The sequence below is a fragment of the Bombyx mori genome, chromosome 28 (assembly GCF_030269925.1).
Source record: "Bombyx mori chromosome 28, ASM3026992v2".
Taxonomy (NCBI): domain Eukaryota; kingdom Metazoa; phylum Arthropoda; class Insecta; order Lepidoptera; family Bombycidae; genus Bombyx; species Bombyx mori.
Genome location: NC_085134.1, coordinates 5,575,287 through 5,601,739, shown reverse-complemented (window position 1 = coordinate 5,601,739; position 26,453 = coordinate 5,575,287). Strand labels below are relative to the sequence as shown.

General features: G+C 42.4%; 2 protein-coding genes across 2 annotated transcripts in view; both read right to left on the bottom strand.

The window, feature by feature from the left end:
• Positions 1-26,453, bottom strand: part of LOC101739064 (protein Wnt-5b) — an 81,021-nt gene that overhangs the window by 29,251 nt on the left and 25,317 nt on the right. The window lies entirely within an intron of this gene.
• Positions 5,759-6,635, bottom strand: LOC101746461 (putative fatbody protein 3Rev-G1). The gene has a single exon (NM_001195451.2). It carries the CDS (start codon positions 6,609-6,611, stop codon positions 6,255-6,257), a length of 357 nt encoding a protein of 118 aa, NP_001182380.2. The 5' UTR covers positions 6,612-6,635; the 3' UTR covers positions 5,759-6,254.

Sequence of the window (26,453 nt, the reverse complement as noted above, 5' to 3'; positions counted from 1 at the left end):
ATACATGATAGGTAGTGTGTGTAATGTTTTCTTTATTGATTTAATGATTTTTTTACGCATAGTTTAAAAAAAAATTAACATTCTGCACTCCTTCTCTATATTCTCTATAAGTGTGCGAAATTTGATACTCCTCCGTCCGCGCAATTTTCGTAAAAAGGGATGCAAAGTTTTTGCTTCACGTATTAATATATAGATACCTAGATATGCATAGTTGACGGAACCATAATTGCCCAATACTACAAATAAAGACGCTAGTCTGGTTGTATTCGAGGGGTTTTTCTAGCTATGATACGATAAAACCTAAGAAATTTTGCTTAAATCAGTCACACAGAGTTTTTACTGGTGGTAGGACCTCTTGTGAGTCCGCACGGGTAGGTACCACCGCCCCGCCTATTTCTGCCGTGAAGCAGTAATGCGTTTCGGTTTGAAGGGTGGGGCAGCCGTTGTGACTATACTGAGACCTTAGAACTATATCTCAAGGTGTGTGGCGCATTTACGTTGTAGATGTCTATGGGCTCCAGTAACCACTTAACATCAGGTGGGCTGTGAGCTCGTCCACACAGCAAAGCAATAAAAAAAAAAAAAAAGTGACTATAATTCGGGTTTTTTTGTTCGTAAAAAATTTAACCTTCAAAACGTGAAATGACTATTTGCTACGTCGCCGGATCTTTTCAGTGGATCGCGTTTACGATCCGATGGTAGATTCTGCAAAGCACTACTCTTGATAGGGTTAGTATTAGCAACGTCGTCAGGTTTGAGTCCTGTGAGCTCACCTACTAGTTAGGGTTACGCTGAAATGATCACTTAAGATCATCAGCTTAGGTTTAATATAAATATATTTGCTACGAATATTCGACTGCTAGTCATTGTGAGCCTGGCGCATTAAGCCTGGCGCTTAAAACTTCCTAAACTAAATGCAAATCGATATATATAAAAATGAATTGCTGTTCGTTAGTCTCGCTAAAACTCGAGAACGGCTGGACCGATTTGGCTAATTTTGGTCCTGAATTACTCGTGGAAGTCCAGAGAAGGTTTAAAAGGTAGATAAATATGAAAATGCTGGGAATTAAATAAAAATAACAATTTTGTTTTCCCTTTGATGTCCCCCCCGTCGGACGGATTCCTTTTGTTTGTTTTAAGTTTATTTTATACAAAAGTTTAGGTCTTTTATTTATCGATTGAGGCACTACGAAATCTGCCGGGTCCGCTAGTTAAAAATAAAAATAATAATGAATAAAAATGAGTCGTCGTCTATAACATTCGTATACAAAGGAACTATAGATAAATTATGTCCGTTGTAGCGCGTCATCATAATTTACGATTGCATCGGTCTAAATGTCGCGTTTCACTATTTAAGCTAACGTCTTATGTACGCTACTTTTTAGCATCTAAACAATTTAATACTGATTTCGGAATTGTATTAAAAACGATCTAAATAGTTCTGTGCTATGCTGATATTATATGATATAATATTTTGTAGTTCGTACATTACTGATTGTACGGTTGCTGATGCAAGGTAAAGGGTGTAAACTGCCCTTTATTAATAAAACAAGTTATTAGAGTTGATAGTATAGAAACTCCTTATGAAAAGAAAACATATACATAATAATAATAATAATAATAATGTTTTTATTTCAAGTAACCATGACTCATATAAATTGTTAATAAGACTTAGACCTATGTTAGTAGTTATATTTACATCACAATGAATTACTGTGGTAACATCCCATGGGAGATGGCACCACAGCGACCCATGTATATACAGTCCAGTCTGCTTGCGATCATGCTCAGGATACTGTTGGAGTAAAAAAGCAGTGACAAGAGCTGTCATAATAATGAGTGAAGAAATGTCTGTCACTTCGTGAAGTATATTATTTCGTAACTGCCTGCACTCTGCTACCAAGAACTTTAAGTTATATCACAAGTTAGTTCCAATTTTACTCCGTTTAGTGTCACAAGTGTCTGACGCGTCGGGTGCGCTATGTACGACTGGCTAATGCAAGCGATGTACAAACTGCATACGCGACGCTTGAAAGGCAAACGTGACTAAGCGACAATGCGTGAACTTTACAGTAGACTAATTTAAAGTTGAAATACTTGAAAACAAAATTTATTTTAACCAATCTAGCTGTAGTAGAATCTAGCTAGTAGCTGTAGGATTCAAATGATTTTAATAGACCTAGAGATATATATATTTTTTGCGCATTGAATATGGTTATTGCCTATCATTTATGTACAAAGCAGTTAATGTCGCTTAGTCACGTTTGCCTTTCAAGCGTCGATACACTACTAAACTGTGTCCCTACACCGATTCAATTGTTTTTTTTTTCCATATTTTACGCTGATATTATGAAATAATATTTTGAAGTTCCTACATTACTACTTCATTTGATACTTTTTTTGGCATATAGGCATGAGAGAGCTCACAGTCGACCGGGTGTTAAGTACCTACCAAAGCCTGCGCAAAGCGTGAACCGCCACCCACCTTGAGTAATGAGATTGAATTCTCTATTTCTGCCGTGAAGCAGTAATGCGTTTTGGTTTGAGGGGCGGGACAGCCGTTGTAACTATACTTGAGACCTTAGAACTTATATCTCAAGGTGGGTGGCGCATTTACGTCGTAGATGTCTATGGGCTCCAATAACCACTTAACACCAGGTGGGCTGTGAGCTCGTCCACCCATCTAAGCAATAAAAAAAGGAAAACTTCGAAAACAATCTGATATAATCTTGATTGAAATATCTTTAGTTTTGTTTGCTGTCTCTAAAACGCGTCCGCACGCCCGGAACGAAATCTTCTCACCTAAATACGGGATTAACTATTTGTCAAGCCATGCCCTTTGCCCATTCGTTCGTATTTTAACGGTAAAATTATAATATTTCTGTTTATTGCTTTAAAATTTAACAGCAGTTTGTTACGCTACGAAAACCATTAACATTAATCTTTTTTTAATTTATACGCGTTAATGGGTAAATTTGAAAATCGCTCTTGTAATTATAACAAGGTCAGTCTATCAGCCTCAAGAAGTTCATAGCTGTATAGAGAGTGTGGTAGGATTACGGAACTTGGAGAGTTTATTGCACGAATGCTGTTGAATATTTTTTTCTTCTGTTATAATTGAGGGATTACTGGTGGCCCGGAGGCCTAACCAGTTTCACCAGGACAGGTGGGTGAGTAAGAGCTCAGCCAGGAGGGGTGGGATTTGCTAACAGCTACCCGAGCGCCTCCAAAGGAGACCTAACAACTCAAGAGTAGCTGCTTCGCAAATGAATCTACTACCGGATCGGAATCGCGACCCGCTGAGAAGATCCGGCGAGAAACTCAGCGAGCTGATGTTTAGGTTAGGTTGCACGTCGAACTCTTTGTCGAGTTCGACGAGTACGTTTACAGGGGTCCCTGCTCCTAGTGTTAGAGTTGAAGGCGTTTAATGCAACGGTTGTTGGATCTGATGGATCCGTAAGGACGTGGCTGTTGAATAGTGTTGAGTTGTGCTAGTCAACAATGACGATGTGCTGGTGGTAAAAATTAAGCCTGATCTGTTACAGGTCACCAGTTTGAGGGGCAACGAGGACGGAGAGATGCTCCACTTTTTTTTAGGGAGGGGATTGAAGCTCTTACAAGGTCTCCGCGCAAAGGTTGTACGTGGGGTATTTGGGATTTGATGACCTTTGGAAATAGACCGCGGGCCCAGTATTTTTAGGGCACTGTTCACTAAGCGACTGCCCTTGCATTCTCTCACCCGGCGACCGATCTCCAGCCGGGGTTAGAACCCAATTAGAGTAGGGAATTCCCGCAGTCAATACTACGACTAGAATGTCAGCGCCTCCCCAAGGGCACCCGACCATTTGTTGTTTGCTGGATCGGAACGCAATGCACCGTCGATCGGGTTGCTTTCCTCAGTACGAGAGAGAAGAGAGAGAGAGGGAGGGAGAGAGAGAGAAAGACAGATCTCTCGCTGCTGCGCTTACTTAATCGTAAACAATATATGTAATCTCTAGTTGCCATGTTAAAATGCAAGCCTGTTTATTATTACGTAGTATTTATTTCGAAACACATTTAATTTTGTGCTTGTTAATATTATCGGTACGTTTGCCGAGTAAACATTTATTATCTTCACGACCTCAACTGCCTGGAGATCAAGTATTTTATACATACGTGCGGTGACAATTACGAAATAGTCTTTTCTAGAACATTTCGAAAATTCGTATCTTTTATGTGGATGGACTTTGCATCTCACAATCGTCACACCAAGTTTTCTGATTATCAGCATGCGGAGTATTGGACCAACTAAACAACCCCCCGATCTTTTGCCGCCCAAGCGAACAATGACGTCATTATTTGACGTATGAATTAATTGGGCATAGTAACAGATGTATAAGCAAACGAAGCCAGGAGATTCTGAGCTCTCTGTATATAGCCGGACAGACTAATTTTCTATATTCACATGAAAATGTAACTGTCAATCGCTGTTTCTAAAGTCATTACGTAGACTAAGGTGTGTCCAGGAGTCCTGGGTCGTTCATAGCTGAATACCTAGTATTTTGTTTGTATTTCAAAACTCTATACCGTTTGCTTATCTATCAAAAAATATATAAAAAAGGCAAAGGGATATGTTATATTCAGGCTGCAACCAAACTGACGTTTTATATTTATGTAGGCGGGTGATTTATTAAGTCACAGATTATCTTAATGGCTACTATACAGACTACTGATGTTATGTTAATAAAGGTGATGAAACATTGTTGATTTAATGGCGTCTATTAAATGAATTGTAAAGTGCAATTAGCTGTATAAACCACGTTTTTTAATTTCAATTTAATTAATGGAAACATTTCGTTATCGATTGACCATCTGATTGAAAAAGTAATCGATTGACTCACAAAATTCATATGTGCTACTGAATGTGTTTGGTTTGAAATAGACCAAGACCCTAATCTATTTTTTTTATTGCCTTTGTAAGCAGACGAGCATACGGCCCACCTGATGGTGAGTGGTTACCGTCGCCCATGGTCTTCAGAAATGCCAGGGGCAGAGCCAAGCCGCTGCCTACCGCTAAAATAATAATCCCAATTCGTTCCCAGTTATTTATTATTTATTTAACCTAACATTGTTAGACTACATTTTTTTATTCGGGAACACGTACCCGCAGCCTGTCGTATTAAATTTTTACCAGTGTGCGAGTTTTTTAACGTTCTAGATAGCGTAAAAGTTAACTCAAATCTGTATGGAGTTTGAAATTTGAATTAATCTTTAGGCTGTCGAGAACGTTAATAAACTCGCACCAAGCACACATATCTCATATACAGGGACGCGGAAAATATAATGCATGTTCAACCGGTAAATACATTGCCGATCTTGCGGACCGAATGTTAAACAGTCGACGTCGCCCAAAACACGTCATTTCGGATCCTCCCGATCCACTAACGGTGCTTTTAGGTATCCCAAGCACCGGCCATCGTTTTCGTTGAACCCGTCGCTTGCGAGAAATGGCTCGACGAGTAAATTAACCCACAGACACAGCCCACTGAGTTTCTCGCCGGATCTTCTCAGTGGGTCGCGTTTCCGATCCGGTGGTAGATTCTGCGAAGCACTGCTCTTGCTAGGGTTCGTGTTAGCAACAACGTCAGATTTGAGCCCCGCGAGCTCACCTACTAGGCCGGTGATGCTGATATGGTCTCTCAAGACCATCAGCTTAGGTACGAAGAAAAAAAAACCTTGAAGTCAGGATATAAATGATGGGTATTGAAAACAAAGTGAATGTATATAAATATTATATTTATACAACAAACAAACCTATACACATTAGGTAATTAAAATATGTTTTAAACATTCTTAAAGATTACAATTTGGCACTTTGTAGGTTAATGATAAAAAGGTTTCTTATAATACTGATTTTTCTTATGGCGGCCATTAAATTAGAATCGATTTAATTGTTTCTTTCGACATTAAATTATTAATTAAAACTTATACCTGATATCACACGTAAGGATATAAAATTATTTTTAGAATTATCACGCAAGATACAAGATATGGAATAAAAATATTAAAAGTATTTATTTTTTACTCACTATTATTCTAACGTTCGCCATATTGTTACGTCATTAGGCCCGTTTGTACCTTCAAGTAAGATTGTTATTGTTACATGTCAAAAAAATTATAAACAAACATATCTCTAATTTGTCTGATTTCAACGAATAAGTTCAACAAAAATCCACTATAAAAAGACCTCTCTTCGGTGTACGTCAGCAAATAAATCAGTATTTCCCGTAAATGGTTACGGTGAAGTTGAAGCCGTGCCCTCTTTGACTCTTCAGCTTCAACTTGACGAACTTCTGTCCGACGCCGCCGGACTTGACGATCGGATATCCGCCGTTGCCGTCTGTGTAGTGATCCTTCACGTAAATCGCGGATATGTACGCGAAGTTCTGCTGACCGGGCTCCGGATATTCTATCTCGCTCGTTCGGACAATGAACGGAAAGCCGTATTTGTATTCGTTGATCTTGTACAAGACGATGTCTCGGTAGGTCAGCTGGCCGAGACTTAGGTCGTGGCTTTGGGCGCTGCAGGCCGACAGCAAACACGCGATTAATAGCACAGTGAAAGCGCGCATTTTCGTTTCGTTCGTTTAAGCACTGAAGCGCTAATTGAAGCCGTCTTCCGTTTTAAATGACGGGATGGGTTAATGTTGTAAAGAGTCATTAAAATTTCATTAATTGTATTTTATCGTTAATGAATTAATGGAGTGTTTTTTTTCCTACCTAAGCTGATAGCCTTGAGAGACTATTTCAGCGTAACCTTAATTAGTAGGTGAGCTCACGGAGCTCAAACCTGACGACGTTGCTAACACGAACCCTAGCAAGAGCAGCGCTTCGCCGAATCTACCATCGGATCGGAAACACGACCCACTGAGAAGATCCATCGAGAAACTCAGTGGACTGTGTCTGTGGATTAATTTACTCGTCGAGCCCTTCATCACAAGAATACTACCACGTAATGAAAAATGTCAGGATATCTTATTGCCACTTTGACCTAATTTTCAAGGTGAGCGATGGCGTTCATGGATGCGTCCTGTGTGCTCCAGTAAACGCTTCTCAGACAATCACATAGGCCCTGGATCCATAGACACAATCCACTGAGTTTCTCGCCGGATCTTCTCAGTGGGTCGCGTTCCCGGTCCGGTGGTTGATTCTGCGAAGCACTGCTCTTGCTAGGGCCAGGGCTAGCAACATTCCCGGTTTGAGCCCCGTGAGATCACCTGCACGTTAGGGTGAAGATGAAATAGCCTCTCAAGGCTATCAGCATTGGTAGAAAAATATAAGGCCCTGGATACATTTAAACTTCTACGGTAATAAAAGTATTAAATTGATTCTGAAACTCGTTTTTTTTGCTTGACGACCCATTCACATTTTGAGAGTTACATCTATGTAATAGCCGTGAAATTCTTAAAAAAAAGTATTTTAAATTAATATAAAATAGAACAGGTTGTTGAAACAATTTTCACCATTGTTATGCCTGACCTTCACTTGAGAAAAACAACCAAATGCAACCCCATATTAAAAATATAATTTAGCTTGACAACAACATTCTTAATATTTATATTTTTAATGGATGAAAACATTACCAATCATTTCAATATTTAAATAGTGCCACGCTCGCTACTGTATATCACGTACTAACATTGAAACTACATTAACATAAGCACTGGAAGGTTCGAGACTCGAAACAAGGAAAATAAAAATAAAAATCAATATTCTTGTCTCATTACTGGATAATGCTATCCTTGCTGATATCCATCACGGTCTAGATGTGTCATATGACGATTTAACGTCACACCGTATATGTGTAATACTCGCTCAATGTCGCCTCAAACAAACAGTTTATATTGACTATACAAAGAAAATCATGAAGAATCTCTTATCAATAAACACATTAATTAGTTTTTCCTGTAATTAATTATTTCAAAGCTATTTATGTGTCTTTTCTTCGAAAAATATATGACAGTAAGGTTATTCAGGACTTTACTGAGACTTTTTTAAACAATATCTTAAAATTTTGAAAATACTTTTCGACTTTTGTCACAGAAATCGTTGTAAAGCGTATTTATGTAATACTGTTGAGGAAGCCGGTAGTGGCATTACACATAATAACATATTTATATTAATATAATCTGTAATAATATGTACTAGAGGTCCCGCAGTAGTCGAAATTCGACTATAATTAATTGGAATTGTAAGTTTGTACACTATTATGATTGTATTTTATACTTCTATAATCACAAATTTCGCCAAGGCTAAACTATAAAAAAAAAAGAATAAAGACAAACAATATTTTTTAATCTATTCTCAATTTGACAACAGACGTCAAGAACAAAAGTTTTACAATAAATAGTATGCATGCGTGTGTACGTCAAATACATGGTATGTAGTGTGTGTAATGTTTTCTTTATTGATTTAATGTATATTTTATGCATTGTTTTCAAAAAATATTAGCATTGTGCACTTCTTCTCTATATTCTCTTTAAGTGTGGAAAATTTCATACTCCTCCGTCCGCGCAATTTTCGTAAAAAGGGATACAAAGTTTTTGCATCACGTATTAAATACAGATATAATCTGTAATAATAATAGGTAAATTACTGGAAATTATATCATAAAATATTCTGCACAAATATGTATTATAGGAGAAAATTCTGTATACCTACTGCGACTAAAAAGTCCCGAGATATTTTACCAGAGGTAATGTTATGATGATAAGGTCGTATTTAAGTTTACCACGATAATCTTAGTTAGTTGTTACGTATCCGGGCATAGACCATAAGCCCAATTCGATTCGAGCCCATTCCCGTACTAAAACCAATTTGTTTTCACAGAGTTCTCTAACTTGTTCAACTGGTGGTTAATTTAAACTCCACGCTATTGTATAAGTGGCGCATCCTAGATCCTTGCAATGTAGAATCTAGAATCTAGAATCTACGCACGCTTGTCTATTAATAGTAAAAGAGTTTGCGATTGTTTATAAGTATGTATAAGAGTCGGCATGACTTCTGATACCTGCTAATGCAAATTCTGTTTTGTGTAAGTTGCATTAAGGTAAAGTTTCTATGTTATAAATATGGACGTTTAGATGTATGTTTAGAAGAATAAATTTTGGTAACGAAATTCGTTTTCTTTCATCTTATAGGTTCGTCTGTTGACTTACATGGACAGACATGCTTTTGGATAAACTGTTGATAGCTGGTTGCAGAAGCTGAAATTACCAATGGAAGTCCGCGACCGACTTCGAGCGATAGGTCAAAGTCGCTACTTCTGTAGAATTGAAGATATGACCGCTTCTCTCACAAGACCTCGTGGTCAGAAGAAGTCGTCGTGGCCTAAAGGATAAGACGTCCGGTGCATTCACCGATGCACCGATGTTCGAATCTCAGGCGGGTACCAATTTTTGTAATGAAATACGTACTCAACAAATGTTCACGATTGACTTCCACGGTGAAAGAATAACATCGTGTAATAAAAATCAAACCCGCAAAATTATAATTTGCGTAATTACTGGTGGTAGGACCTCTTGTGAGTCCGCGTGGGTAGGTACCACCACCCTGCCTATTTTGCTGTGAAGCAGTAATGCGTTTCGGTTTGAAGGGTGGGGCAGCCGTTGTAAATATACTGAGACCCTTAGAAGCTATATCTCAAGATGGGTGGCGCATTTATGTTGTAGATGTCTATGGGCTCCAGTAACCACCTAGTACCAGGTGGACTGTGAGCTCGTCCACCCACCTAAGCAATAAAAAATCAATAAATAAAAACATATGTATAGAATTAATTTATATTTATTATTTACTCTTTTCCCTTTTTTCAGCGACGATACTTCATCGTTGTGGAAAACAAATTTTATAGCATACATTATTCTGTATAGAGTTCAAATTAACTTGGATGCTGATCGTGATCATCGTATATGAGTAATCAAGCGCGTCAGTAATTCCCCTTTTAGTACGAAAACATTTACATTATAATGTAGTCACTGATAACGACTGGTAAAAGTCTAGTGGAAACTCTTTTAAACGCCTTAAACACAAAGATGAAATTGATACTGATAAAAAAAATGCTATATATTTTTTTAAATCATGAGAACTTTTTAGCCCTCGATATATCTCTGTCTGTTTTTTATTTATATTAACACGCAATAGAACATACAGTTAAAAATACGCGGTGCTGTAAAAATAAAAAATAAAACAAATTACTTGTAAAAAGTCGTATTTACTTCTTAGAAATTGGCCGACCACCGATCTAAGGCATTCTCTATCAGTCAACCAAAGGTAGAATAAAGCAGATGAAATAAAGGTGCATAAAACATAAATAAATACAAAAATACATAAATACACAAGTGTATACCTAGTCAGGTCATAAATTCTGTCACATGTTTAATGTAAAATAATTGAAACAAGTTTATTCATTATGTAACATTATGTTATTCAAAATGACCTCCGTGATTTTGAATACACACTTCAATCTGCGCGGCCAGTCGTCTATCGCAGCACGAACGAGGTCCATGTCAATATCGGCGGCTGCCTTAATCAAGGATGTCTTGAGTGACTCCAAATTGGGATGAGGCTTTGAGCACGCCTTTTCCTCCAAGTGTTGCCATATCTTGTAATCTAACGAATTCAAATCTGGACTGGAGGAGGGCCAGTCTTCGTGCCGGATGAAGTCGATTTCACGCGCCGCCAGCTAGTCTTGTGTGCTCTTCGCTCTATGAGCTGGCGCCGAATCTTGTTGGAATACCCAGTGCCTATTATTGAACATGGTATGAGAAACAGGTTCCACAAGGTTCGTCAGGACTGTATTTTGATACACAACTGCATTCGTTTTTACACCTTTCTCACAAAAATGTACCTCTGTTAAGCCCCAATAAGAAACTCCCAACCATACCATGAGCGAGGATGGAAAATGACCTCGTTGGACACGCGGAATACGGTTGCTCGCTTCTTCACTACTGTGTGCGTACACCTTATCATTTTGTTTGTTGTAACTCTCTTCTACGGTAAAAAATTTTTCATCCGAAAAAAGAATTTCCCGATATTTTTTTCCCGCGTACCGCTTCAACAAAGCGCGGCATCTCTTCAGTCTCAGGTCCATTAGACGAGCATTCAAACGATGTCCTGTTTTTCTTCGATATGCCCGAAGCCCTAAGTCTTCATTTAACATCCTTTTCACCGTGGTTCTGCTTAACCCCGTCTGAAGGGCCAACAGTTTCTGCTTACGTTTGGGATTTCTTTGAATTCGCCCCTTCACAGCTTTTATCACTGCTGGAGTCCTAACAGACCGAGGGCGACCACTTCTTGACCTGTCATCTACACTAGAGTCTTCATTGTATCGTTTGATGGTACGATAAACGAATCTTTTGGTTATATTAAAATTTTTCAGTGTGTTAAAAATTTGAATTGGCGCGTAACCGCAACGATGCAACGCAATAACTGCAACACGGTCTTCTTTAAGCTTTTTTTTTTCTTTTTTTTTTTCCTACCTAAGCTGATAGCCCTAGGGGCTATGTCAGCGTAACCCTAACTTTAGTAGGTGAGCTCACGAGGCTCAAACCTGGTGACGTTGCTAACACGAACCCTAGCAAGAGCCGTGCTTCGCAGAATCTACCACCGGATCGGAAACGCGACCCACTGAGAAGATCCGGCGAGAAACTCAGTGGGCTATGTCTGAGAGTTAATTTACTCGTCGAGCCCTTCGTCGCAAGCGACGGGTTCGACGAGAACGGTGACCGGTGCTTGAAGTACCTAAAAGCACAGTTAGTGGATCGGGAGGATCCGAGATGACGTGTTTTTGGCGACGTCGACTGCTTTCCATTCTGTCCGCAGGATCGGGAATGTAGTTACCGGCGGCCACGATGAGAGGGTTCTCGTGTCGTGCCGCTTTATCGAAGTGGCGCATCGACGCCGACTGAAGATACTTACTGATGGACTCTAAGTCCAGGTCGTCATGGAGGTCGACGTTCCTGACGAACCACGGGGCTCCGACGGCTATCCTGCAAAAACGGGATTGAATAATTTGGAATGATTTTAAGTGAATGCGGGCCGCGTGAACGAACACTACACTTGCATAGGTCATGACGGGGCGTATGCAAGTTTTGTAGAGTGTCACCTTATTTCTAAGGGACATTTTACTTCGCCTACATATCATCGGGTAGTCTTTAAGCGTCCACTCCATATTTAAAAATGAGTAAAATTCTAAAAGTATACATTTTTATTTTCATGAACAATTCGAAATTCGAATTAAATAAACTTTTTTGTGGCCAGCATTCTAAAAGAAAAGTTTTTACTGTGTGACAATACTTATGGCCTGACTAGTTATTTTTTTTTTCTTTCTATTGTTTATATGAATGGACGATCTCGCAGCCCACCTGGTGTTAAGTGGATACTGGAGCCCATAGACATCTACAACGTAAATGCGCCACCCACCTTGAGAATAAGTTCTAAGGTCTCAAGTATAGTTAGTTACAACGGCTGCCCCACCCTTCCAACCGAAACGCAATACTGCTTCACGGCAGAAATAGGCGGGGTGGTGGTACCTACCCGCGCGAGCTCACAAGATGTCCTACCACCAGTAAAAGAGGTCCTACTACCAGTACAAGAGGTCCTACCACCAGTAGATTAATTATTTATACCTTTTACGTGATATTATTTTGTAACACGTTGTATTATTTTTAGCTTTAATAATTATTTATATTTTTTACGGGCTATTTTGTAACACGTTGTATACATATTAACATGAACTTAATACTTTAATGACATTGTGCGAATATTGTGTTATCTCTCACGCATATCAATTTGTTGTCTCTTTCGCACGAATCCCTCGGCAAATAGGTTACAACCTAAAATTGTTGTATTTTATATGAAATGAGAGATCAAATCATATCAGTATTTAATTATCACACTTTTAAAACCGTATGAACAAAGGCCTTGTTTATTTCAAACAAATTATTCGATTCTTTTAGATTTTCGGGGTCATAGAGTCGCCTTAGAATAATATTACGTCGATAACAATTATCAAGCCAGTTAAAGCTTTAGATGACTTAATAACACAATTTTATTTGATTCGCGTGATATATTGAGACGATAGTGGAAATATTTCCTGAATTATTTTCGTCAAAATTCGCAGGAATAAATAGTTATGAATTTATTTAATTATTAAGTTTTAAATAAATTATGTACTCGCCTCTATTCGGATTTTATAATACCTCGTAAAGAGAATAAATAAATGTACGTAATTACCCCCGAAGATTATGAAGTCGTCGGGGTTGAAACGATAAGGCGCTGGGTGCATTCGTATCAAGCGATGCGAGTGTCCATCCAACTAATTAATAAAAATATATTGTTCTTAACACAGACATTTCGCATTGGGGAATAAACTTTTTAAAAACATTGCCACGACCTGCCTTTCTCAGATTCATTATTTAAACATAAAATTCTACGGAAGACAGCCGTTTCTTGTCAAAGCCACTCGATGCTAAGAACATAAATAGGGAAATATAACAAGATCACAATTAAAACACTACTTTTACGGCTTAACATCTTGGTTTATTATTTTAAATAGTTATATTATTGTTTCCGTCATTATGCTTGCCTTAAAGTTGTCGCGGTCAAGGCCGACTGAAGTGTTATAGACATTTTTGTTTAATGCTAACTACCCTACAAATATAAGGCAGTTTTGAAGGTAGCGGAAAAATATAACAAATGCGTCGTTTTTTTTATGATTGAAGGAGGATTACTGGTGGCCCGGAGGCCTTTCCAGTTTCACCACGACAGGTGGGCGAGCACAGGCTCAGCCAGCAGGGGTGGGATTTGCTAACAGCTGCCCGAGCGCCTCCGAAGGAGACCTAACAACTCAAGAGCAGCTGCTTCGCGAATTAATCTAGTACGGGATCGGAATCGCGACCCGCTGAGAAGATCCGGCGAGAAAGTCAGCGGGCTGATGCATGTGTTAGGTTGCACGTCGACCTCTTTGTCAAGTTCGACAAGAACAACTACCAGGGTCCCTACTCCTAGTATTAGAACGGAAGACATCTAATGCAAAGGTTATTGGATCTGATAGATCCGTAAGGACGTGTCTAGAGCGTCGACGGTGACTGGCTCCTGCGTGATCAGGATTCGGGGAGTAGTCAGCGGTGACACCGATAAGGCAATTAAACGCGTCGTGTCTTCGTCGGTATTAGCTCATGTTTCTGTAACGGCATAAACTGCAAACTTAAGCTATTTTGATGGGGACATAAGCCGCTATTTTGGTGACGATCGGATTCTGTAACTTAGGGTCCACCGTTAAGCTACTGGTGGTAGGGCATCTTATCACATTTCGGCCGCGTAGCAATAACCCGTTTTGATTTGTAGATAGAACTGTGACTTAGAGCTCGTATCTCGAGGTGGGTGACGGCATTTACGTTGCTGATGTCCACGGGCTCCGGTAGCACTAGATGGGCCCTGAGCTAGTTAACCCTTCGAAGCAATAAAAAAAAACAGACATATCAACTGCTCTGAGGTACTGTTTGAGATGATGCAATCATTTCGTTTTTACCATCGCACCGCCCGCCACCGGAGCAGAGCTCATCCATACTACTTAGAGCCACTGCGTTCATCCACAGTGCATTTCCAGAGATCTTCTTTGCCAAATACCATCCGGTTTTAGAATGAGTTCCCCTCCACGGTGTTTCCCGAGCGCTATAACATGCCCTTCTTCAAATGAGGCTTGTGGAGAGTACTTAACGGTAGGCAGCGGCTTGGCTCTACCCCTAGCATTGTTGACGTCCATGGGCGACGGTAGCCATTCACCATCAGGTGGGCGGTATGCTCGTCCGCCTACAAGAGCAATAAAAAAAAACCCTTGTACCAATATCAGTGTATTGTAAGTTTGTTGTTACATACATTTAGCATCTTTAGTTTTATTGCACTGATTATTTACTTGGTTCTTATTAAAAGAAAATTAGCACATTACACTTGACAATACAATCTTAGTTATCGGCCGTTCTGAATGAGTCATTTAAAAGTTATGCATTTACTGTAAGAACTGTTTGTATTCAGTAAATAAATAACAGATAGTACCGATAAAATTGTTTGTGGTGTTTCAAAAGCTAACCTAAAACAAGTATTAGCTTTATGAGGTAGGTAATGCAAAAACGAGCGAAAATTATATGGAGTTTAAGTCCAATTTCCTTTAGATTTTTTTATTAACATCGGATCTTTTTAATAACAACGGTCTGGCTCCAAGAATGAAATATTTAACGGCCGTCTGGTGTAGTGGTAAGTGACATGGTCACTACACAAGGGGGTTGCGGATTCGAATCCCGCCAAGGGAAGATATTTGTATGATAAATATAAATGTCTATTCCAGGGTTATGGATGTATATTAAATATATGTATGTGTATAATAAAAATCTTACATTTATTTCCGTTATCTGGTACCTGTAGCACAAGTTCTTTACGAACTTATCACGGGACCAGTTAACGTGGCGTGATTGTTAGTAAATATTTATTTATTATTTATTTATTATATTATACCGAAAAATAATAAATTTTTTTTCAGCTATTTGAATGGACTAAACTTAATTGTACTTCAATTAAATATATCAAACTGTTAATGCTAATCTATATATATATATATATATATAAATGAATTGCTGTTCGTTAGTCTCGCTAAAACTCGAGAACGGCTGGACCGATTTGGCTAATTTTGGTCTTGAATTATTTGTGGAAGTCCACGGAAGGTTTAAAAGGCAGATAAATATGAAATTGCTCGGAATTAAATAAATATAACAATTTTGTTTTTTCTTTTTTTGTTTTAAGTTTATTTTATAAAAAAATTTAGGTCTTTTATTTATCGATTGAGGCACTATAAAGTCTGCCGAGTCAGCTAGTATCAAATAAAACGCACCTTTAATTACAAAGATAAATGTTGCGTATTAAGAGAAACATAGCTTAAACCAAACTAGATGATGACCGAGCCCTGCTGGTTTTTTTTTTTATAATGCCATTTTGTTGTGTCTTTAAAGCAGTAAAATTGTATTATTATTCGCCAACAGATGTCGGGAAGAGTCATAAAGTTGATTATCGATAAAATTGATTATTGAAAACACCAATAAAACAACATTTTCTGAAAATGAATCGTAGCTAGATCGATTTATCGCCCCCGATATCCCCTGTATACTAAATTTTATGAAAATCGTTGGAGCCGTTTCCGAGATTCAGATTAAATGTAATATATATATATAGAAGAATTGCTCGTTTAAAGATATAAGATAGTCTGTCGCTTTCGCCCTTCGATATGCTTAGCCATGACAAACAAATTATCTGTTACTCTTCATATTATGTTTGTCTCGAATAAGGAACTGCCGTGAACACCGTCTTACACACATACAAATCGCACGTATTTTATTTCTGTACAAGAGGCCCGCTCCGGCTCCGCTCGGGTCTTAAATAAAAAATTCAACGGTATAATAGTTAAACATATGCTGTCGCGACACTTTTTGTAAATAATAATGTGTTCTACAAAGTCGTAGTACATTATTTTATTCTATCATCAATAGTTTTCGCAGGGCACGCGATTTAAAGAATATTTTAGGTATTTTTTTACATCTTGGGTTACATTATTGGAGTTTTAGCTTCCAAACAGTGAAAGAATTTTTCAAATCGGTTCAGTAGTTTCGGAGCCTATTCAGTACAAACAAACAAATCTTTCCTCTCTATAATATTAGTATAGATTTACACATGGTCCATTCATAGATGTTACATGTAAGTGCTAATTGAAATGGCGTATTCGCTTTTCCGATACCCCAAAGATATTCTGGTCATTTCCACGTCCACTGCCTAAAGCCCAGCACGCGTTATGGGGCTTCCATTAATATTCGCGTTGTTCCTTATAATCGGCACGACCAGATCCAACGATCTGATGCTTGGCTATCCGGATGTGTCTTCGAAATTGATCTATACTAAAGTGCACCAAGAGAACCCGGCTATATGGATTAGATCGGACGTGTTCACGGTCAACTGTTCCAAGAACGAAGTCATAAATGCTATAAGTATCTTGGATCTGAGGCCCGATAAATGGGGAGAGGCGTATATCAAGGCCGGTGGTATCGGAGAGAAATTCGTTACTATCGAACTGGACAGTCCGAGTGTCTTTCGGGGTTTCAACTTCTGGGTCGATGTCTACGCCATACAGACAAACAGTTTCTTGTTCAATCACGGCAAAAAGTGACCTGAGCGTGTGGTAATGTTGGTGACGTAATAACAAAATGGACTTAGTAAAAATAAATAATCTTTATATATTATGTATATTTGTGTGTACGTTATTGTCGATCGTTTTGATTTTAATAAAGTTTAAATTTATTTTTGAAATGTGTTTCTATCTTTTTACGTTGTATACATATTTTGTTGAATCTAAGTTAAGAGAAAACCTTTAAGATTTTATATATGTATAGATAGATCGTATCTGGTGTAGTAAGAATATTAAAACCCATACATTTAATGTAACGCAAAGAGATTGAAGTCACAATTGGTGCAAAAATACTGGTATACCAGAGCGTATTACAAATAAATCCCGATCGTGTTTGTTTTGTCAATGAAATCAACAGACAATAGACAACATTAGCTGATCTGAATATATCAGATTAACTAATAACTTAGATATAGTAACCGGCAAACATCTTGAGCAAATGACCTTGACTGCGCAGAACCGAATTTTAGATCACTTTGGTGGTGAGGGTGAGGCGCGACGGCAGGGGAAATCGTATCGAGCGCTTTATTGGTAGATCAGTCGAACCTTGCGTCCCGCACCGCGCCCTCATTCCGCTTGCTCCCTTTTTTTTTTTTTTTTTTTTTTTCCCTACCTAAGCTGATAGCCTAAGCCCTAGCGGCTATGTCAGCGTAACCCTAACTTTAGTAGGTGAGCTCACGGGGCTCAAACCTGACGATGTTGCTAACACGAACCCTAGCAAGAGTCGTGCTTCGCAGAATCTACCACCGGATCGGAAACGCGACCCACTGAGAAGATCCGGCGAGAAACTCAGTGGGCTGTGTCTGAGAGTTAATTTACTCGTCGAGCCCTTCGTCGCAAGCGACGGGTTCGACGAGAACGGTGACCGGTGCTTGAAGTACCTAAAAGCACCGTTAGTGGATCGGGAGGATCCGAGATGACGTGTTTTGGGCGACGTCGACTGCTTTCCATTCTGTCCGCAGGATCGGGAATATAGTTACCGGCGGCCACGATGAGAGAGTTCTCGTGTCGTGCCGCTTTATCGAAGTGGGTTGCTCCCAAAAGTACGCTTGCGTACAGTGGAAAGTTATTATATTATTAAAGTCTATCGTTATTAATCGTTAAGTTATTTGTTATAATTACTTGTAGACTTTGTTGCCATTGCTATTTGTTGAGTGTTTGTTGATTTTTTATAAAACATACACTATGCCGCAACAAACCGGTGTAGTATTCAAAAGAAAGGGTAGAAAAATTGTGTACGACGTATATTGCTTTATTATAAAACAGGGGAAGAATGATATGGAAAAATTAAAACAGACTTCGGAAGTAACAAAACCATCAGTGAGGACTGTTAGGTGCATTATTAAGGAAGCTAAAGGCTCTGGCTTGCTCGCCGTGTTTCGGACTCCGGGTAAGAAAAGATCAGGGAAGAAGAAAGTTACCGGAATGGATAGTTTCGTTCAATCTGTAATAAAAAGATGTAATCATAATAACTACATAACAAGCAGCGAAACTCCGTACCGTAGAAAGGCTTCGAAAATTTTAAAGAAGATATAAATTTTAATGGCTCGGAATGAAGCTTACGACGTATTATGAAAGAGCTAGGCTTTAGATGGAAAAAAAGAACAGAAAATAATCGGAAGCTGGTAATTGAAAAAAGTAACATTCGATTACTACGAATCGAATATCTTCAAAAAATAATTAATTATAGACAAAAAAGAAGACCGAATCGACCGAGTTGTAAACTACACCGATGAGCCCTATGTCGACTAATCACGATGATAGCGACTCGGGTGATGAAAACAGTGATGATGATGATGGTTAAGATTATGATAACGAAAAAAAAAATACAAATACCAGCTTCGCTTCAACTGAACCAAGACCTGGCAACAGCTCTAGTTTTGACTTAATAGAAGGAATATCTATTTTACCCCAAGATTAAATTATTACAATTATTAACCTACATTTTTTGTTGATGTTCTAATAAATATATAAAAAAATACATATGTTGATTTTAATAATTTAATTGCATTATGACGCAGAGTAAATAATGTTTTTGCACGTGAGTGTACCATGCGCAAACTTACCCCCACTACGTCAACAAATGCTCAAGAAGTTTGCCGGCTATTATATCACCAATAAACGTATAGTAAATCGAACGGATAAATAAACTTCTTCGTCTAGCCCTTATGCCACTATGTGAAGATCGGCGTGACATGAATTATGTTTCCATACAGGCCTATCATACGTCATATCTGCATTCACATAATTAATATACGAACAACAACTAATAAAAGAGGTGCCTTGATGATTCAATAACCTTCTTTATACCTTACTCTAGACTAAGAAAGACATTGAAAGTCGATACTAATTGATTTCGTTCTATGAATCATCGTGAATCATCTGGTTCTTGATATAATTATGACCCTATTGATCTGTCTCGTGATATCTGACGCCGTAAACAAGTTTCATTGTGCCATCGTAATGATAAAGCTACAACTATGGAGGGCTATGGAGGTAAGGAGTACCATCTTGTATAGAGGCAAGTTTTTGGAACGAAGTTCCTTATGGGGCGATGCGGAGGGGTAACCTAACCGGGAAAAAACGTCCGTAACGTAAGATATTTATTAGTAATGCACACAGTGTACGACTTAACTTCGTAATAACGTACAAAAAATAACATATTTTTATTATATATTTTTTATAAATCATTGTGAATAAAATAAAGTTGATAGCTTTGTAAAGTAGCTTTTTTTTACTTTTATCAATAAAAAAATCATCATAAAAGATGTACCGAACCCGAATAATTATTTTCTTTATACCTCGAATAGAACTTAAAATTAATATATTTTTAATAAGGAACTTCGTTCATATCCGGTGTCCCACGACACCACACATCTTTTTTTGTTATTGCCCTTGTAGACAGACGAGCATACGGCCCAACTGATGGTGAGTGGTTACCGTCGCCCATGGATTTCAGCAATGCCAGGGGCAGAGCCAAGCCGCTGTCTACCGCATTCGTTGGAAAAGTTTGTTGGAATTTGGAAAAGTTTCCATTTGTAAACAGCAAATTATTGTTGGAAGACTCATCGAAATAGCTTTAGGGTAGGAAATGGAAATGGAAATGGTATGAAAATAGCAGTTTTAAAAAGAATGTGCTGGATTGATATGAAGTGTGGTAGTTTATGGGGCTGCTTTCAAAACTACTGGTGGTAGGACCTCTTGTGAGTGCGCACGGGTAGGTAGCACCACCCCGCCTACTTCTGCCGTGAAGCAGTAATGCGTTTCGGTTTGAAGGGTGGGGCAGCCGTTGTGACTATACTGAGACCTTAGAACTATATCTCAAGGTGTGTTGCGCATTTGCGTTGTAGATGTCTATGGGCTCCAGTAACCACTTAACACCAGGTGGGCTGTGAGCTCGTACAAACATCTAATCAATAAAAAAAATTGTGCTCCTTGCTACTACCCCCATAGCTTGAACTGCACAGGTCCTTTGCACGCATTTCAGACTTTTGACGTTCGTGGACATATAGCCATCCCGTTTTTACGTATACTTTTAACAGCGAATAATAGAGACAGATTATTTTGCGTCTAGACTTCAGTGCTGTTGCATATAATACTGGTTTTAGCTTATAATATTAACACTTCACGCCAGTTCACGCGATGATCTCAGATGTTATATACGTCGTGTTTATCTGTGTAAGGCCTAATGTAATCCGATTCATTGTAATGCGAATATTATAAATAAGAGTTAGTGCGGTAATCAATCTTCTCGTACATACTCCATGGAGAGCCGCTTGTTTTCATAAAAAAGATGTTCTCGGAGTTTTTTTTTATTTTATTTTTTATTGCCTTTGTAGGCAGACGAGCATACGGCCAACCTGATGGTGAGTGGTTACCGTCGCCCATGGACTTCAGCAATGCCAGGGGCAGAGCCAAGCCACTGCCTACCGCTTAATACTCTCCACAAGCCTCGTTTGAAGAAGGACATGTCATAGCGCTCGGGAAACACCGTGGAGGGGATCTCATTCCATAGCCGGATGGTACGTGGCAAAAAAGATCTCTGGAAACGCACTGTGGATGACCGCAGGGGCTCTAGGTAGTATGGATGAACTCTACTCCGGTGGCGGGCGGTGCGATGGTAAAAACGAGACATTGGTATCATCTCGAACAATTCCTCAGAGCACTCGCCATGGAACATGCGGTACAAAATACAGAGGCAACCGAAGCCCCTCCGCAGACCCAGAGGCTCCAAACGATCCGTGAGAATGGGATTATCGACAATCCCAACGGCTCTCTTCTGTATGGAGTCAAATGGAAGAAGCTGGTATTTGGGAGCCCCGGCCCAGAGATGGGAGCAGTACTCCACGCGATGCCGGACTTGTGCTTTATAGAGCAAAAGTCTTTGTCCAGGCGTGAAGTACCGCTTTGCTCTGTTGAGGACTCCCAGCATTTTGGACGCCAACTTGGCTTTGCCTTCCAAATTACTCCGAAATTGGACATCGCTCGAAATGTCAACCCCAAGTATCCCAAAATCGGTATGTTTGTATGATTGAGGGTTTATTGGTGACTCGGAGGCCTTTCCAGTTTCGCAAAGACAGGTGGGCAGCAAGGGCTCAGTCAGAAGGGGCGGGATTTGCTTACAGCTACCCGAGCGCTTCCAAGGGAGACCTAACAACTCAAGAGTAGCTGCTTCTCGAATTAATCTACTATCGGATTGGAATCGCGACCCGCTGAGAAGATCGGTGAGAAACTCAACGGGCTGATGTTTAGGTTAGGTCACACGTCGAACTCTTTGCCGAGTTCGACGAGTACGGTTATAGGGGTCCCCCTACTCCTAGTGTTAGAGCGGAAGACGTCTAATGTAAGGGTTATTGGATCTGTGTCGGCATCTACAAGTTTATGTCTCGTATGTGTTTCTATTTACGGCGCAGCGGAGTCAGTGCATCATCAATCATGTTTGAGTGGCAACCGCGTAGCAGGAGACCAGGTCGCCCTGTACACACTTGGCGATGCGCCGTCGAGAGCGTGATGAGGACTGCCGGCCTGATCTGGAGTGATGTTAAGAAGCAAGCGCATGACAAGGTCAAGTGGAGACAACTTGTTAGGATCCTTTTTTTCCTAACTATGCTGACAGCCTTGAGAGGCTATTTCAGCGTAACCTTAACTAGTAGGTGAGCTCACGGGGCTCAAATCTGACAACGTTGCTAACGCGAACCCTAGCAAGAGCCTGCTTCGCAGAATCTAGCACCGGATCGGAAACGCGACCCACTGAGAAGATCCGGCGAGAAGCTCAGCGGGCTGTGTCTGTGGGTTAATTTACTCGCCGAGCCCTTCGTCGCAAGCGACGGGTTCGACAAGAACGATGACCGGTGAGGATCCTATGTACCAGCGGGGTACGTGATACTGAAGACTATTGATTGGGGTAGTTGAATATGCAACGTTTCTTTATTATTCTTTACTCTAAGAGGACATACGCAAGCACTGAACCAAATTCAAAGAAATACATATAGGTCGATACTCTAAATGATTATATGTATTGCGTCTCAGATGATCGGCTGTGCTGTGACAGCTGCGGCGCAGCGCGGCGGTGTCGGAGGCGGAGGCTGGACGAGCTGCGGCTTTTTTTTTCCTACCTATGCTGATAGCCTTGAGAGGCTATTTCAACTTCACCCTAACGTGTAGGTGAGCTCACGGGGCTCAAACTGGAGTGTTGCTAACACTGGCCCTAGCAAGAGCAGTGCTTCGCCGAATCAACCACCGGATCGGAAACGCGACCCACTGAGAGGATCCGGCGAGAAACTCAGTGAGCGCGCTGCATCGCCTGCACGCGTCCGCAATTGGGTATTTTTTTCTGGACGGCGTCATTTTTCCTCAGTCGAGATCAGGATGCAAACCCCCTTGAAAAACCCTGTCAATATTATGTATAGGCTCTGCAATAAAATGGCGCAACAACCCTTGTTTTATCATTAATATGGTAAATGATAGAATTAACTGACATTCGTCTTGAAGTGTTTTATTTATTTATTTGCTAAGCCAACAGTAAAAAAACAACATAGTATATTAAAAAAAATGTTAAAACAAAAACCAAACAAGTTTTCACCGTCAAAATCATAATATATAAGTAGAAAGTGGCTCTTAAGATCCGTGGACTCTTATGGGTTCCAGCAACCACTTAACAATAGGTGGGTCGTTGGCTCGTCCACCCATGTATGCATTAAAAAAAGCACTTTATTCTTATTTTTATACTGACGAAAACCATAAAGTAGGTACTGGAAATGTCTTAAAATATCTGTGTATGGATATTAACTGATATTAATTGGTGGTTGAAGGTGTTAGGGGCACTTGTGGTAGGACATCTAGAGAGTCGCCGGGAAAGCTGCGCGTGGGTTGGGTGATAGCCCACGTGCAGCTGCAGGAGGCACGTCCATGGCGATGCCTCCGGTGCTTTGGCACCGGGCACGGCCTCGCCAGGTGCCCGTCGTCTGTGGATCGCAGCGGACTTTGCTTTCGCTGCGGTCAGCCCGGACACAAGGCAGCCTCCTGCACCGCTGCCGCACCGCACTGCGTGTTGTGCGACGCAGTGAAGCGGCGGGCCGATCATCGGGCCGGGGGTCCGGCCTGTCTTTCCGCACCCTCCTCCACTAAGAGGAGGCGTGGCGGAAAAAAGAAAAAGAAGATAGAGGAAGAGCCGGCTGCGTGTGAAACAGCCGGCCGGTCAGTTCCCGCCGCGGCCCTCGGGCCGCAAGGCGGGACGGAAGACGAGGGAGCGATGGACGTGACACCTCAATAATGGATCACGTCCATCGCTTCCTTCAAGCGAACGTGAACCACTCCGCCAGGGCGCAGGATCTCCTCGTCCACACCATGGCGGAGTGGTTCATTGACATCGCGATCGTCGCGGAGCCATACTTCGTACCTCCCGACCGGGAGGATTCCTGGGCCGGAGATGTTGATGGATCCGTGGCGATCGTGATGCGACAGTCAGCGGCATTGCCCCCCCTTGGAATGGTGGCCAGGGGATCCGGGTATGTCGTAGTTAGGGTTGACGAAACCGTCGTGATCGGGGTGTACTTCTCTCCGAACAGGAGTCTCGCCGAGTTCGAGCGGTTCCTGGGTGGGCTCGAGGCGTTGGTTCATCGCTTCGAGTCTCGCCCGGTGATACTAGCGGGGGACCTCAATGCTAAATGCACAGCGTGGGGCTCCCCCCGCACGGACTCGCGTGGCGAGTTCCTGTCGGAGTGGGCCTTCGCGACCGGCCTCTGTCTTCTAAACAGAGGTTCGGTCGCGACCTGCGTGCGGTGGAACGGGGAATCACACGTGGACGTGTCGTTCGCGTCTCCGTCCGCCGCGCGCCGTGTCCGTGGCTGGCGTGTCCTCGAGGGGGCGGAGACGCTCTCGGACCATCGGTTTGTCCGGTTCGAGCTCTCCGTTTCCACCTCGTTGAACGCGCCGGCCGAAGACGCCCGCGGCGAGGAGGAGCTCCCGCGTAGTACCCCCCGATTATTCCCGCGATGGGCACTGAAGCGCCTGAATAAGGTGCTCGCGGTGGAGGCGGCCACTGTGGCCGCGTGGGCGCCGATGCCCGCGCGTCTAGTGGACGTGGAGTTGGAGGCCGACTGGTTCCGGGGTACGATGTGTCGCGTCTGCGATGCTGCGATGCCCCGGGTCAGCGGTCGCGCTTCACGTGGCGGTGCGTATTGGTGGACGCCCGCGATCGCACTCCTCAGAGAGGAGTGCGTGCGGGCACGCCGCCGAAGCGCCCGCCACCGCCGTCGCCGTCTTCGCGATACAGATTTCGCGGAGGTGGCGGCCCGCCTGCATGCCGACTGCCGTGAGAAGCAGGAGGCTCTGCGGCGGGCCATCGGCGAGGCCAAGTCTCAGAGCATGAAGACGCTCCTGGAGACGCTCGATCAGGATCCCTGGGGGCGCCCGTACCAGACGGTACGCAAGAAATTGCGACCGTGGTCGCTCCCGGTGACGGAGCGTCTCCAGCCTCAGCAGCTGCGGGATATTGTCTCCGGGCTGTTCCCGCGGATGGAGAGGGACTTCGAGCCCCCCTTCATGGGCGTGCCGCCACGCAATGACGTGAGCGGTGATGCCCCTGCTGAGGTGGTCCCTCCGAGCATCTCGGAGGAGGAGATTCGTGCGGCCGTGTCGAGGATGCGGAGGAAAGACGCGGCCCCTGGCCCTGACGGTGTTCACGGTCGGGTTTGGGATTTGGCCTTCGGTGCCCTTGAGGACTGGCTCGTGCGGCTCTTTGAAGCCTGCCTCGAGTCGGGACGGTTTCCAAAGCAGTGGAAGACGGGCAGACTTATTCTGCTGAGGAAGGAGGGACGCCCTGCGGACTCACCTGCGGGGTATCGTCCCATCGTGTTGCTGGACGAGGCGGGAAAACTGCTCGAGCGGGTGGTGGCCGCCCGCATCGTCCAGCATCTGACGGGGGTGGGTCCCGATCTGTCAGCGGAGCAGTTTGGATTCAGGGAGGGCCGCTCGACCATCGACGCGGTGATGCGCGTGCGTGCCCTCTCTGATGAGGCTGTCGGCCGGGGCGGGGTTGCACTGGCGGTGTCTCTTGACATCGCCAACGCGTTCAACACCTTGCCCTGGTCGGTGATCGCAGGGGCGCTGGAGTATCACGGCGTCCCTGCGTATCTCCGTCGGCTGATCGGGTCCTACCTCGAGGACAGGTCGGTCGTGTGCACCGGGCACGGTGGGGCGGTGCTCCGCTTCCCCGTCCAGCGCGGTGTTCCACAGGGGTCGGTCCTTGGCCCTCTCTTGTGGAACATCGGCTACGACTGGGTCTTGCGTGGCGCCCTAAGCACTCCTCTCCCGGGTCTGACCGTAGTTTGCTACGCGGACGACACTTTGGTCGTGGCCCGGGGGAGGGACTTGCGAGAGTCTGCCCGTCTTTCCTGCGCGGGGGTGGCCTTCGTCATCGGCAGGATCCGAAGGCTGGGTCTGGAGGTGGCGCTCGATAAATCCCAGGCCCTGTTGTTCCACGGGGCCCGGAGAGCGCCGCATCAGGGGGCCCACCTCGTGATCGGAGGCGTTCGCGTCGAGATCGAGGCGACCGGGTTGCGGTACCTCGGTCTCGTACTGGACGGTCGTTGGAGCTTCCGCGCTCACTTTGAGAGATTAAGTCCCCGACTGATGGCGGCCGCCGGCTCGCTGAGTCGGCTGTTGCCGAACGTCGGGGGGCCTGACGTGG